The sequence below is a fragment of the Thunnus thynnus genome, chromosome 4 (assembly GCF_963924715.1).
Source record: "Thunnus thynnus chromosome 4, fThuThy2.1, whole genome shotgun sequence".
Lineage (NCBI taxonomy): Eukaryota > Metazoa > Chordata > Actinopteri > Scombriformes > Scombridae > Thunnus > Thunnus thynnus.
The window spans coordinates 8,319,958-8,332,625 of NC_089520.1; the positions used below are offsets into that span (position 1 = coordinate 8,319,958).

Here is a 12,668-nt window from a genome sequence, read left to right on the forward strand (position 1 = left end):
AAAATGGCAAATTGCCAGTTTTACACTTCAGATTTTGTATGGATTGAATAAATAAGTAACATGTTAATTAGTGAGCTTAATACATATATATGCTGGTAGATGGCTTTGTTACTCTTGAAAAGAGCCAGGCTAGCTGTTTCTCCCTGTTTCCAGTCTGTGTGCTAAACTAAGCTGACCAGCTGCTGGCTGTAATTAGTGGAGAGACTGGAGTGTGGTATTAATCTTCTCATCTAACTCTCTGCCAGAAAGTGAATGAGTATATTTCTCAAAATATCAAACTATTCCTTTAACACAGGAACACAAGAGTAGAACTTTTCACTGTCTCTTTTAATCAATTAATCCAGAATTTAAATTTCTGTTATGCTGAACTGTGATTGTTCTGTAATATCAGTCTGAACTGATTATCAATTATTATCAGAATTGTAGATTCGCAGGTCAAAACTTGTTTAGGGGCTTTTTTTTTCTACCACACACAAATGCACACATGCATCTCTGTATGTGTGTTTGCATGATTGTGCATACATCTTGAGGTGAGTTACTGTAAACTGACGTTGGTTCATTGTGGATCCTTTGTTTTCACGTGATGTCAGTGCAGTCAATAGAAACACATCACAACAACATTTTTTTTGCTCTCTGTCATCACCCGTGATGACATCAAATATCACTGATGTCAGTTAAATGACATGATAGACAGTGTGGAGGAAATCACTGCGGGCTCGTCTGTTTTCTGATAAACTCAGCACATTCAGAGAGCCTCACTGCTGACATACAACACCATCAATGATTAATGACAAAACAGCAGCAGACAGGCAGATGCAGGGAGTTTAATGTCTTTGCCGAGGTTGTGATTGAAAATGATGGCGGACATTTTATTTGTTTGAGGACATGCAGCTGCTCCAGTGTGGGTTAAGTGTTTATCCAGTTTCTCTGCACGAGCGAGTTAAAGGATAAGGCAGGCGTACTTCCTCCCTGTTTGTTCCTACTGAAGATGTAAATCTTTAATAGCAACTCACAAATACATAGCTTCATTTTTTAAAATGAGGTTCAATAATTTCCAAAAACAACTGGTCACTGTAGTTTTTAGCAAACGTTACTTAAACAGGAGGAAATAATGGTTGGGGACTATTTTAAGTGGCATATTAATCCACATTTGTTGCTCTTTCGAGCATTTCCAGCAGCAGGACGGTGTGTGTGATTGAGGCAAAATAACCTACAGTGTGTGTGTGTGTGTGTTCATGGCAATGAAGGAACATGTCACCCAGTGCAACGGTGTGGCTTGTTGATGTGTTTTTAATAGATTTTTGACAACAATGGAATTCATTGGCACAGACAAAAAACATATATCAGGCTTTGGCTTTGAATGAACAACCAGCTCTGCACCTCTACGCAGCTTCTTTTTGGACTGGTGAAACCAAAACCATGCTGTCTTGTATAAAACGTCAAGGTGGAATTATGATTCTCTATCCTGCATGTAGGCAAAAGTGCAAAGGGGTCGCTGGGAGACGTTTGTGTAGCACTTTGGTTTACACTTGTCTGTAGCATGTTAACATTTGTTTTTCATCTCCGTTTCCTGAAAGCAATTGAATCCAGCAATCAACTTGAGGATGCACAGGTCTGCACCAAGTGTTTTTGAGATTTGGAAGATGTACACAATGGCTCCTCTGCAACCCACGGTTACCCATAACACCCTTCTTCGACGTTTACATGTATCTTTGGAGAAGCATGATTCCAGTTTTAGGTAGCTGCCCTCAGTTCAGGAGCTAACAAACTGTACACTACCTGACTAACACCAAACGGCAAACAAAGTTAGAGACTAGCCGGTGAAGAAAGTAGAACATTTAGCAGCTAAAGAAACAGATATTTTTGGTTGGAGTTGGAGACTAAACCAGAGCTTGGGTGATGAGGGTGAATGATACGCAGAGCAACATTATCATCCCATTGGAGTCATGTATGTGTCCACCTCTGATGAATATACATCCAATATTCACTCCCCTTTTAGCTCTGGTTTGGTCTCCACCAACTCATGTGAAAAAATATCGGTTAAGCTGATAAATGTCCCACTTTCTTCACTAGATAGTCCCTAACTTTGTCTGCTGTTTGGTGCTGGGAAGATACAGCTGCTTGCCGCTGCTGGGAACAACCATAACAAATGTGCTATAAAACCAAAACTAGGAGCTAAAGGGGGCTAAAAGGCTCTGTATAGGTGCAGAGTTGGTGAGAATTCTGTGTTCACAACTACACATAGTCAGCTGATCCATATAAAAATATATAAAAAACTATTGATTAGTGCAGCTTTAATGGAAATCATTTGGTTTTTCCCCTAGAAATCATCTGGTTTTAATTAAACTGATAATTTTTTCTTATTTAGATACAGATGAACTGAATAAGAGCTAAACCACGATAAAGTCACCAGTTTACTGTGGTATGGAAACAGACAGACAGACAGCTCCAGTTTTGCTGGTTCAACTGGCTCAACTGGCTCTATTGGTCCAGGTCAAGAATCTTTGGAGGTTCTTCAGGTGCTGCTGACTCTGCTACTGGATTGGTGTCCTGTAGGATGAAGAGAAAATAATCAAACTAGGAAGTAATTTCACACTGACAATATCCTTCTGTTCACTAAAGTATATGGAGGGCTGTCCTCATACTAATAGTCATAAAGTGAATATTTATGACCATTCTCAGATTGTGTTGTCAGGGTGTTCAAAGACAGTAAAACGGAGGAGAAAACAAAGACAACAGAAAGAGGAAGTGTCATGCACAGGGTGAAAGGGAAATATGACTTCTGTTGAAGCGGTCTGGAAACCAGACTGGGGTTCTACAGATTGGGGTTGTTTGAAAGTGTGGAAAGAACCTGCTGAAGGACACTAAAAACAACAAGATTCACAACAGACAGAATCACAGGTCACAGTGTCCTTAATGAACTGTTCAGAGAACCGGCTGAAGCTGAAAGTTAACAGAAAAAAGGCTAAAAATGTCCAGAGACATGGTCTCGGGCAGCGGCCACAGCGGCTGAACAGCTGACTCTCTAAACTATAACTCTACTTTACTGTCAGTGTTCGTGCAGGTCTGACAGCAGCAAGGTCACACAGCTGAAAACAAAGTGAACTAACTGTTCTGTGGACCCTGATAGAAAAGGAATGTGTAAACTACAGAGATACAATACAACAGTGAAGACAGCAGAGTGTCCTTCACACACACTAAACAACAGCAGCACAGTGGGAACTACACCGTGTTTCTGTCCAACCAGGTCTGTTTTTTATCGAAACAAGAACACTCAGTAAATATTTTTTGTTTAATGTAGATGGATTAATTAATTTTTGCTGATTCGTTTTATTCAAGGGATTCTGTTATATTCTGATTCTGTTGAAATGAATCATTATTAGTCATAAGTTTTTTGTTGAAACATGAATAAATATTTTCATAGTTTGTTTCCAGATGTTTTCAGTGATATTCCAGTGAAACAGAATTGATCAACAACAGCTCTGGTACATCAAGACAATCATTGCACCTAATAACGGCCTCTTCTGTTTGTAAACTCCTTATTTGATAAGTGAAATCCTCATGTTTCACTTCTTTTTCTTGTTCTTTACTTGAAATGGAAACTTCTCAAATACGTCCGTACATGTTTGAGCCTGAATCCGGTCCGAAATATGCAAGTGGACAAGGGGAACAAACCATGGCACAACCTAAGCAACATGTGAGAACAATCTGACGTCATCATGAGGACGAAGTAGAGGTAACTTTGCGAACAGCATTCAGAGCAGGTTGGATTTTGACTTTCAGAGAGCAATTTTACATATGTTCACTTTTCACGTTCAAGTTTTGCACCCTTTGAAGTTTCACATAGACATCTGACATCATAAAAGTATATAAATAACAGAAAATCACAAAAAGCATGTAATGTCCCCTTTAAGAAGAAAGACCTGTCTCTAATGTAAGCCTGTTTTAAATGAAGGCCTGGTTCTCTGCAGTTGTGGTAAATCTTAGACTGGATTCTTGGTGGTTTAGTTTGAGAAGCTCAGTCAGACTCTGATTGGTCGAACTCACCCCAAACGGCTCAGCGAAGGCCCTGGAGCCGCTGTACAGAGGGTTGGGGATGGAGACTAGCGTGGGTTTGGTCTTGCCGCCCGCTGTGCCGTCCTCATCCTCATTCTGTGACAGAGGAAACAGGAAGGACTGTTAGGTGTTAGCAGGGCGTCAGTGAAACTACCAGCAGCTGAATGACTGATAAACATCAGATGTTTTCGGGTTTTTTTATTGATAATAATGTCAAACCCTGCCAACATTTAAATCTGTTCTACATCTTCAAATTCACCGTTGAGTTATTAGCAGATGTCACTTATATCACACAACATATGAAACTCTTAGGATTCTGTGAACCAGTGAGTTTATTTTCTGAATGAATCCCTGTGGAACAAAAGGGGACCAAAGGCTGAAAAGTGCTGAGTCACTTCCTGGTTTTTGGAAAACAATCTGTAATTCGATGGCTTCCCGTCTCCCCCTGTTTTCTCTGAATGTGCGGTGAAGTAAAGTTAATGTGTCTGTACCAATGGAACCGGATGGTGACATAACATCTGAAACTCTCTGGTCCCTGGTTGAGTGTTCATGTTTTAATGCAACATCATTAAAAGAAAGATCAGTTATTAAAGGAGGAGTTCACAATTTTCAAGTCTGTCCTAAAACGTGTGTGTGTGTGTGTCTCACTCTGAAGTAGTGGAAGCGGAAGGCGTCGGTTTTGTTTTTGAAGACGTAGTAGCCGAGTCCAGCCAACACACATGCCACTAACACTGACACCAAGATGGCCGACGCCGTGCCGCTTGAGTGGGTGTGGCCACGGGAAGCATGATGGGAGATCTGGAGATGATAGGTACAACAAACACACACGAATTACACATCACATATGAGGACATCAGATTAAACCTTTAGACCTCATTGCTGGATATCTGACACACACACACACACACACACACACACACACAGTCTTTATCTGTCCAGCTCTAATAACCATGGCAACAGTTACACATTGCTGCACCGTCACCATGGAGACGTGACTCTCTGTGCTGTGACCATTACCAGCTTTATTTCCTCAGAGGAAGATAAAAATTCAACCAATTAAAATGAATAATAGATATTAAAGATCCAGTCAGAAGAAAGACAGGGTGGATCCTCCTGGTCACATGTCCAAGCCTGACCCTGGCTGCCATTTTGTTTTCCATCACAGGAAGAAAAATCTGTTTGTATGATGTAGAGGAAAGCAAGATGGCCGTCGACACTTCACATGTCCCCCCCCAGTCATTAAATTCTGAACCTTTACAGGTTAGTGTGAAGTCAACAGACTTACTGATTTTTAAGGTTCTAGCAGTTTCTACAAGGATCTGAGTTTACAGAAGAATATTTCCAAATTCTTTGATTCCAGCTTCTTAAATATGAATATGTTTTGGTTTCTTTTGTCCTCTATGATAATAAACTGAATATTTTTGGGTTGTGGACTGTTGGGACAAAACAAGACATTTGAGGATGTCACCTTGGGTTTTGGGAAACACTGATCGACCTTTTTTCACCATCTTATGGACCAAACAACAAATCAATTAATAGAGACAATAATCGACAGATTAATCGATAATGAAAATAATCCTTAGTTTCAGCCCTATATTTGAGGTTTGTGAGGATAGGACTTAAACTGAAATTGAAATGTAGTTTTGTTCAATATCAGTATATATATTCTTGGTGTTTGTATGTGTACTTATTTGGTTAAAGTTGTAATTATTAAAAAGAAGAAATTTTAGTTTTCTTAATTTTTCTGCAGTATTGAGGCCTCCACAACATTCACACATTTTTTCACCAGTTTTTGGGACAAAGTCTGTACTGTAATTTAATTGGTGCAACATTTGTATAATGGTTGGACACTAAAAACAGTTTTCAGCACACTACTGAACGGGTGTGAACCAGCAGAGAAGCCACTGTTTACCTACAGTTTAGCCCCATCTGTTACCTCAACACTCTGTGTGTTACTCTGAGACTCCAGAGTCACAAAGTAATGCAGAGAGGGGGTCTGTGAATTCAATTCACTTTTATGTGGTGAAAGAAATTACAGATTAGTACTTTAACAGACAAAACCTGAAGAAGATCCAAATATCTCAGTCTGAGAGAAAAAAAGGGATTAAACTGACTCTGTCCACATTCAGTGTGTGAAGGGGACGAGGACGAATGGAAAGAAGGTGAGCTTTAGGTGAACTAAACATTAGTCATTTAGGGAAAAAGAATAATTAGTTTAGCTTCAGATTAATCTAATGTGATCAAATCTAATCTTCGTCTTTTGTGTCCCATATCATGAATATTGATCAGAGTTGGGACGTTATCAGGATGAAAACGTTTAAAACTCTTCATTTCCTTAAAGAAACTAAACACAGCCATCTGCTCTCTGCCCACAACTCTTGCTGTTGCCTAGCAACAACAGACAGCACATCCTATTAGGAAGCAGATGGGAGAGGAAATGTTGTCATGGCGCCTCCTGGTGGCCATGATCAGAACTGTGGCAGTTGACATTACAGCAAATATTTAAAGGTATACTACGCAGGATTTGGCGGTTGGTGTTTGTGAACACATAGCATTCAAACCTCCTCCAGAGAGAGAGCAGAAGTGGTCGAGTGAGCTAGAGAGTGAATGAAGAGAGGGAGTGGCGGTGGTGAAAACAAAGCCATGAATCAGAAAAATAAAACATTATTTTCTGATTGTTTCACGGTGGTTACGTTCTAAAACACAAATAAACACACCTACACCTCCACACACCCCTGCGGGAAGGCACCGCATTGTCGGATTTTAAGTGAATGCAGAGCTTCATCTTTTCCGCTGTGGCCTCTCTGCTCTGCGTGTGTGTGTAGCTCAGCCCCGCCCTCGGTCAAGCAGATACACAGACCTGCAGCTCTTTATGCATCCATGACACAGGGACAGAGAGCAGAGCGGAGCAGAGGAGAGAGACGGAGACAGCGATGTAACCTGGTCGCTACGCTACAAGTCTCAATCTCACACCTGCACGACGTTATTGGCTGGCGGCTACACACCCACTGCCCAAAGGTTGACACCCAGAAACATCCCAAACACAGCAAAATGATAGGAAAATACATGCAGAGGGCAGAGTCTCTGCAGATAAATACAGACTTCTAGTGTGTATAAGTGATGATTGAGAAGGATTACTATTGTATGAGTCCATACTTTGTGTTCTAGGAAAATGTTAACAAGATCATGACAAAAAAAGACAAAAAAATGTATAATTAATTACATTTTCTGTATCAGTGTAACAAAATGTCACTTCCCAACCAGAGAGCCTGAAGTTTTACCAAGATTTCAATCTTTTTCTGTCGCTGGCCAGCGTGGTGACGTCCTGTTGTGTCGCAGTAGAAACAGAAATGAACGTATACAAAAAAAAACTTTCCAAAAATTCCTGTACTTTTGGAAAGTACTTTTTGGGGGGTAAAACAATCTCCCTGAAACTTCATTTAGACATTAGATTGGTTCCTCCAGTGGAAATGCAGATAGAGGGACTGAGTTCCTCAAAAGGTTCTTAGTTCCCAGGGAAAGTTCCTGTGGTGAAAATGCAGTTTTATGTGCTAAAAGCCCATGGAAAATTATTATTCAGAGATACAGCACTATCTCCACAAAGAGTAAGTCGTGTTGTTTCCAGCAGTGATGGCTGAGGGCCACGCTGACTGTCCCTGCAGTTTGGACTGGTTTAATTGAACTACAATTACACATATCCAGTGAAATAGTATCTACTATACTAGTATAGGACTGTGTTTTTATGTATATTTATCTTGTTAATTCTTTATTTATCTTTTTAATTCTGTATTTATCTTGTTGATTTTTTGAGGTTTGTTCCTATCTGTAGGTTGCTGTAACAATGCAATTTCCCCTCAGGAATTGATAAAATATCTCTCTCTCTAGGTGTAGACATTTTAAAGAAGTGTGCATCAGTGATACAGTCAGCACCTCTGGATTAAACCCTCTTCACTCACCGGTGGGAGAGGTGCTGTCAGCGGGGCCTCGATGATATGGATGATCCCGTTTATAGCAGGAATGTCCCATTCCAACAACAGCTGCTGGTTCACCAGTTTACGGCTCTGAGGGAGGTCATTTAAAAGAATAGCAAAGAAACAAAATTTTAAAAAATATTACACAGGTCCATTAATGCAGTGGTTCCCAACCTTTTTCGTCTGTGACGCCTTAAAATAAAGCAAAGTCTACCTGGGATCCCTTGTTGCCAACAGTTCAGGTTTTGTCTGACTAACAGTCAAAAACCCAAAGATATTCAGTTTATCATCATGTTCGACACAGAAAAGCAATGAATCATCACATCTGAGAAGCTGAAACCAGCTTATTTTTTAATTTTTGCTCATAAAAATAAAAAATAACTAAAAAAACTATTATTCAATTATCAAAATAGTTGCTGATTAATCTTCTGTTGATTGACTAATTGATTAATTAACAAACCTTGCAGTTCTAGAAAGAGGACTTATTTTGTTTTATTTGAATAAAACTCTTTTGTGTGTTAAAAATGTTTTTTTTCTCCTGAATCCTATCCTGTCCTATCATCTCAGGATCCCTTTGATTAATCCAGTGACCCCTTGTAGGGGTCCTGACCCTGAAGTTGGGAATCACTGCATTCATCCAAACTCAAAAATATAAGAAAACATGAGAAGTGTTTGTTTCTGACCTCATTGTTGCCGTGGGTAACAACCAGGTTGAACCCAAGTCTGGATGTGATGACTTCCTGGTGTTTCAGATCCTTGTATGGTCGTCTACTGTGATTGGCTGTGATGTGATACTCAAGATCTCTACCAGACAGAGTCTATACACACACACACACACACACACACACACACACACACACGATAGAAACACATTAGATGTCACTGACAGCTCTTTTAGTTGGAACCTGCTGATGTTCTGAATTAATTAAGTTCTAGAGGTTAAATACGTAATTAACAAAAGGTTAATATATTTGTGGATTTGAGTGGATCATTCTACTTCTATAGTCAGGTTATATACCTAGTAGACACATGCTTCAATAGAAGTCTGCAGTCCATGTCCTTCACACATTAAAAACCTTCAAACATGAGTGTACTCCCCAGGCTCCATAGCTTCTTCTAGATTGGGTAACAACCACAGAGGTGACTTGTTCTAAATAACAAATAAATTAATTAATCAATCAAAAGTGGAAGCTCTCTGAAGTTATTGGTTACTGGAAAGATAAACCTGGTTATCATTAGCAAATCAATTAATTAATTATTATTATTAGTAATAATTAATTGACGATTTACTTACAGTATTTACAAATATTTCAGTTTATTATGAATAGGTCTAACAATAGTTACTGTTTACTGTTACAAACTTACAGTTAATTGGAGTATTTAAAGTATTTAAAGTTGTTATAGTTAGTAATAATTGTAATACAAACATTTAATTTCAACTTAATAGAGCTATTGTAATTATTAAAGGATAATATATGTATGAATTAATGTAAAATATATGTAACATTAACTGTTAGTTAAAAATGAATAGATTTATGCTATATTGCTTTATACAGTATATGCTTCTGCATATATGTAGTTAATTAATTAAGTGTAGTTAATTATGTACATTTTCAAATTCAACTAACAGACAGATTGAAAACCTGGGTTGGACTTTCAGTCATAAGTCTAAAGTGGTAAAATTCTTATCTCCAATACAGAGACCTGATTGAAGCAACATGACCTGTGGAGTTCCCCAGGGCTCAATCATTGGGCCTCTTTTTTTTGGCTGGACTGAAACAGCAGGGCCAGTCCTACACATGCAGTTGTCTGTGAGTGAGTGACTGAGTGAATGAGTGATGAAGTTACACCATTGGTCGGCCGTCCAAGTGTTGGAGTTTCCCCATTGGCCGTTGCTCTTTCAAAAAGAATCAGCGCAAACAGTTTTCTATTTACATCATGAGGAGGCATTTACAGAGCTTCCACTCAGAGCCCTATTCGCACAGGACCAGTATTACCTCGGGACCTCATGTGATTTACGCCCCCTCCCCTCCCCACCTCTGTGTTTCATGCGGCACATTTGCACAGGATAAGCAAAGTCTGTATTTTACTTGAACTTACTGACATTACCCCCCTGGATATGCGTGACAAGATGACAGGCTGCAAACTTTTACAGTCTACAGTTCCTGCTCCAAGCTCTCAGCTCCAGTGTTAAATGCAGAGAAGTCAGCTAAACTGTTTAAACAGACACATACCAGCGTCTGCAGGTAAAACATGAGACTGAAGTAGGCTGTTATATCAGTTTAGTGTAGATACGCTTGCTGTAACTGCAGTAAACTGAGTGAAGATGAGCCTCTTGAATTTGTGCCCAATGCTGTAAAAACTTTCATTTATAATTTCCACCACAGCCTCCAGATGAACATTTAATATCCAGGAATTCACATTATAGGCACTATCACTAACTATTCCTGTAACAAACTGGCCACAATTTTGCCCACCCATACACGGTCCAGCCATATACTAGGTTTTGACCCAGTCTTGTTAACCTTTAGATGTTTTGATGGATGGCAGTTGGAAAAACACAAGATCAAAAAACTACTCTTAGATGATAAAAAATCAGGAGTCAGAGGTCCAAGCAGCAAAGGGTTCTTTAATGTTGGCAAAAAAGGAGAGCAAACAGTACATACAAGATGTACCAGGTCGCTCTGAAGGTTCTGGCCTCAGGGCGTAGGTTTTTAAACCCTTGGGTTTGCATGGGTCACACCTATTGTCCATCCTCTTTATCTTGGCCAATTACACCATTATATTTTAACTTCCTCACTCGTTGTTGGTCAAAACTCTTCAAGATGAACTGGATATGCATTGGCATATTCAGTTCTATCTAGTTATGTCCCTTTTTTTATATGACTATTAGGGATCATTTTACACCATTATTGCCAAATTGTCTCCTGGCCTTTATTTTTTATAAGTCATTCTTGCCATTTTACACCCTTATTTCTTGATCTCCTTTAGTGCAGACTTTAATGCAAACCCAAGCAAAGTGACATGTAATACAAACACACTCAAATTTACCCAGTTTATGAATTATGGTTGAATTAAAAGTCTTTTACAACACTTCTGTACCCATATCTTGATTCTATGTGATTTGTAGGATTACAAATACATCATCAATAAGAAGGCAACACACTATCACTTATCTCTTATAATGTTTATAAAATCATCATAGGTTAATATTGTCTGTTAGCCCATTTTTCATTTCTGTTGAGCTTGTTTTTATCCTTTTAATTTAAAACATCTTATTCAGTATTTCTAAATGTTTTTTATGTCATATGTAAAGCCTTTTTAAGTTGTCTTTGTGCACGAAATGCACAACAGAAAAGCCTTATCTTAATCCAATATATAGTAATTGTTAAAGGGTAATAGTTATATTACCCAATGGGAAATTATAATAGCTGACCATAAAGTTAATACACAGACTAGAAAGTAAAATAATAACATGAAATACTTGTATAGGTCATTAATTTTATATATATGGTACCTGTCAAAGGTTTGGACACACTTTCTCATTTAAGCGAATGAGAAGGTGTGTCTTAAGTTTTGACTGATACTATATAATGAAATATAATTAAAACTATAATATAATAATGAGTCAAATAACTTGAAATAATTAAAAAAAAAGTTATTAGTGTTGGTAACTTACCTGGTTTTGGGCGAAGCCGGCATCATGAGGAACAAACAGCGTGACCTCAGACTTTCTGTGAGATAAAAATTCAACAAGCTGTTTTCCCTCCGAGGACGAACCACTATAGTCCAGCAAGGACTACAGTGAGAGAGACAAGAGGACAGTGGTGTTATTTAATCCACTCAATAAATCTTTCTTAGTTACTACTTAGTAACTAAGAATGATTTTTGCTTATTTAGTCATGAATATTTAATGTTACAGAGAAAAAGGATGAAACATTTGCAAGCACAAAAAACTATGTGGTACAGGAGGAAGACAAAAGAGGAAATTAAACATATCTCAAAGGATAATGGGTTTATTTTTGTGGGTTTTTTTCAATCCTGTTTTATGTTCAGACAGACATATAGTATATATCAAACTGAGTACACCCCTGTGTAATATCACTAAAATGTTAAATGATTCAAAATTGTATCATCTTACAATACTTGTAGTATTGTAGGGTGAAGTGTAAGGTCTTATTTGTAATTAAAAACAAACAGGTTAGATAGACTAAATAGAAAATACAGACCTCGAAGTAGAACCTCAGTGCAACAGAAGTGAGTATACCTGTGACTTCCAATTAAGACTAATTGCCTGAACAAGCTTATAAAAGAACCTGTGAAGACCACAACTTCCTCAGTTTTGTCCTGGGTTGTGTCTAATGCAACATGGCTCCACATGGTGAGGAGTTGCCTGAACAAGTAAGAAACCAGATTGTGAGACTTCATGAAGATGGGAGAATGTACAAGATCATCAGTAGACTGCTGAACAGAAGCCATAACAGCAGTGCAGTGGTTACGAGGTACAGTAGGATCCGTACTACCAATAGCAGAAGGTGCAGCGGTTGTCCTTGAGGAATGACAGTAAGCACAATTCACTATTTACGCAGCCTTGCATTGAAACACGGATGGGCAATTGCTTCTGACTTGGCACAGGGATTA

General features: G+C 38.6%; 1 protein-coding gene across 2 annotated transcripts in view; it reads right to left on the reverse strand.

Moving 5' to 3' along the window:
- Positions 1-1,272: 1,272 nt before the first annotated feature.
- Positions 1,273-12,668, reverse strand: part of stab1 (stabilin 1) — a 94,334-nt gene continuing 82,938 nt past the window's right edge. For both annotated transcript variants that reach the window (XM_067586421.1, XM_067586422.1), the window contains 6 exons: positions 11,707-11,826; positions 8,711-8,845; positions 8,013-8,117; positions 4,705-4,854; positions 4,048-4,152; positions 1,273-2,550 (listed from right to left, as the gene is read on the reverse strand). In XM_067586421.1, coding sequence (XP_067442522.1) covers positions 2,482-2,550; positions 4,048-4,152; positions 4,705-4,854; positions 8,013-8,117; positions 8,711-8,845; positions 11,707-11,826 — 684 coding nt within the window. In that variant the 3' untranslated portion in view covers positions 1,273-2,481. The remainder of the gene's footprint in view (positions 2,551-4,047; positions 4,153-4,704; positions 4,855-8,012; positions 8,118-8,710; positions 8,846-11,706; positions 11,827-12,668) is intronic.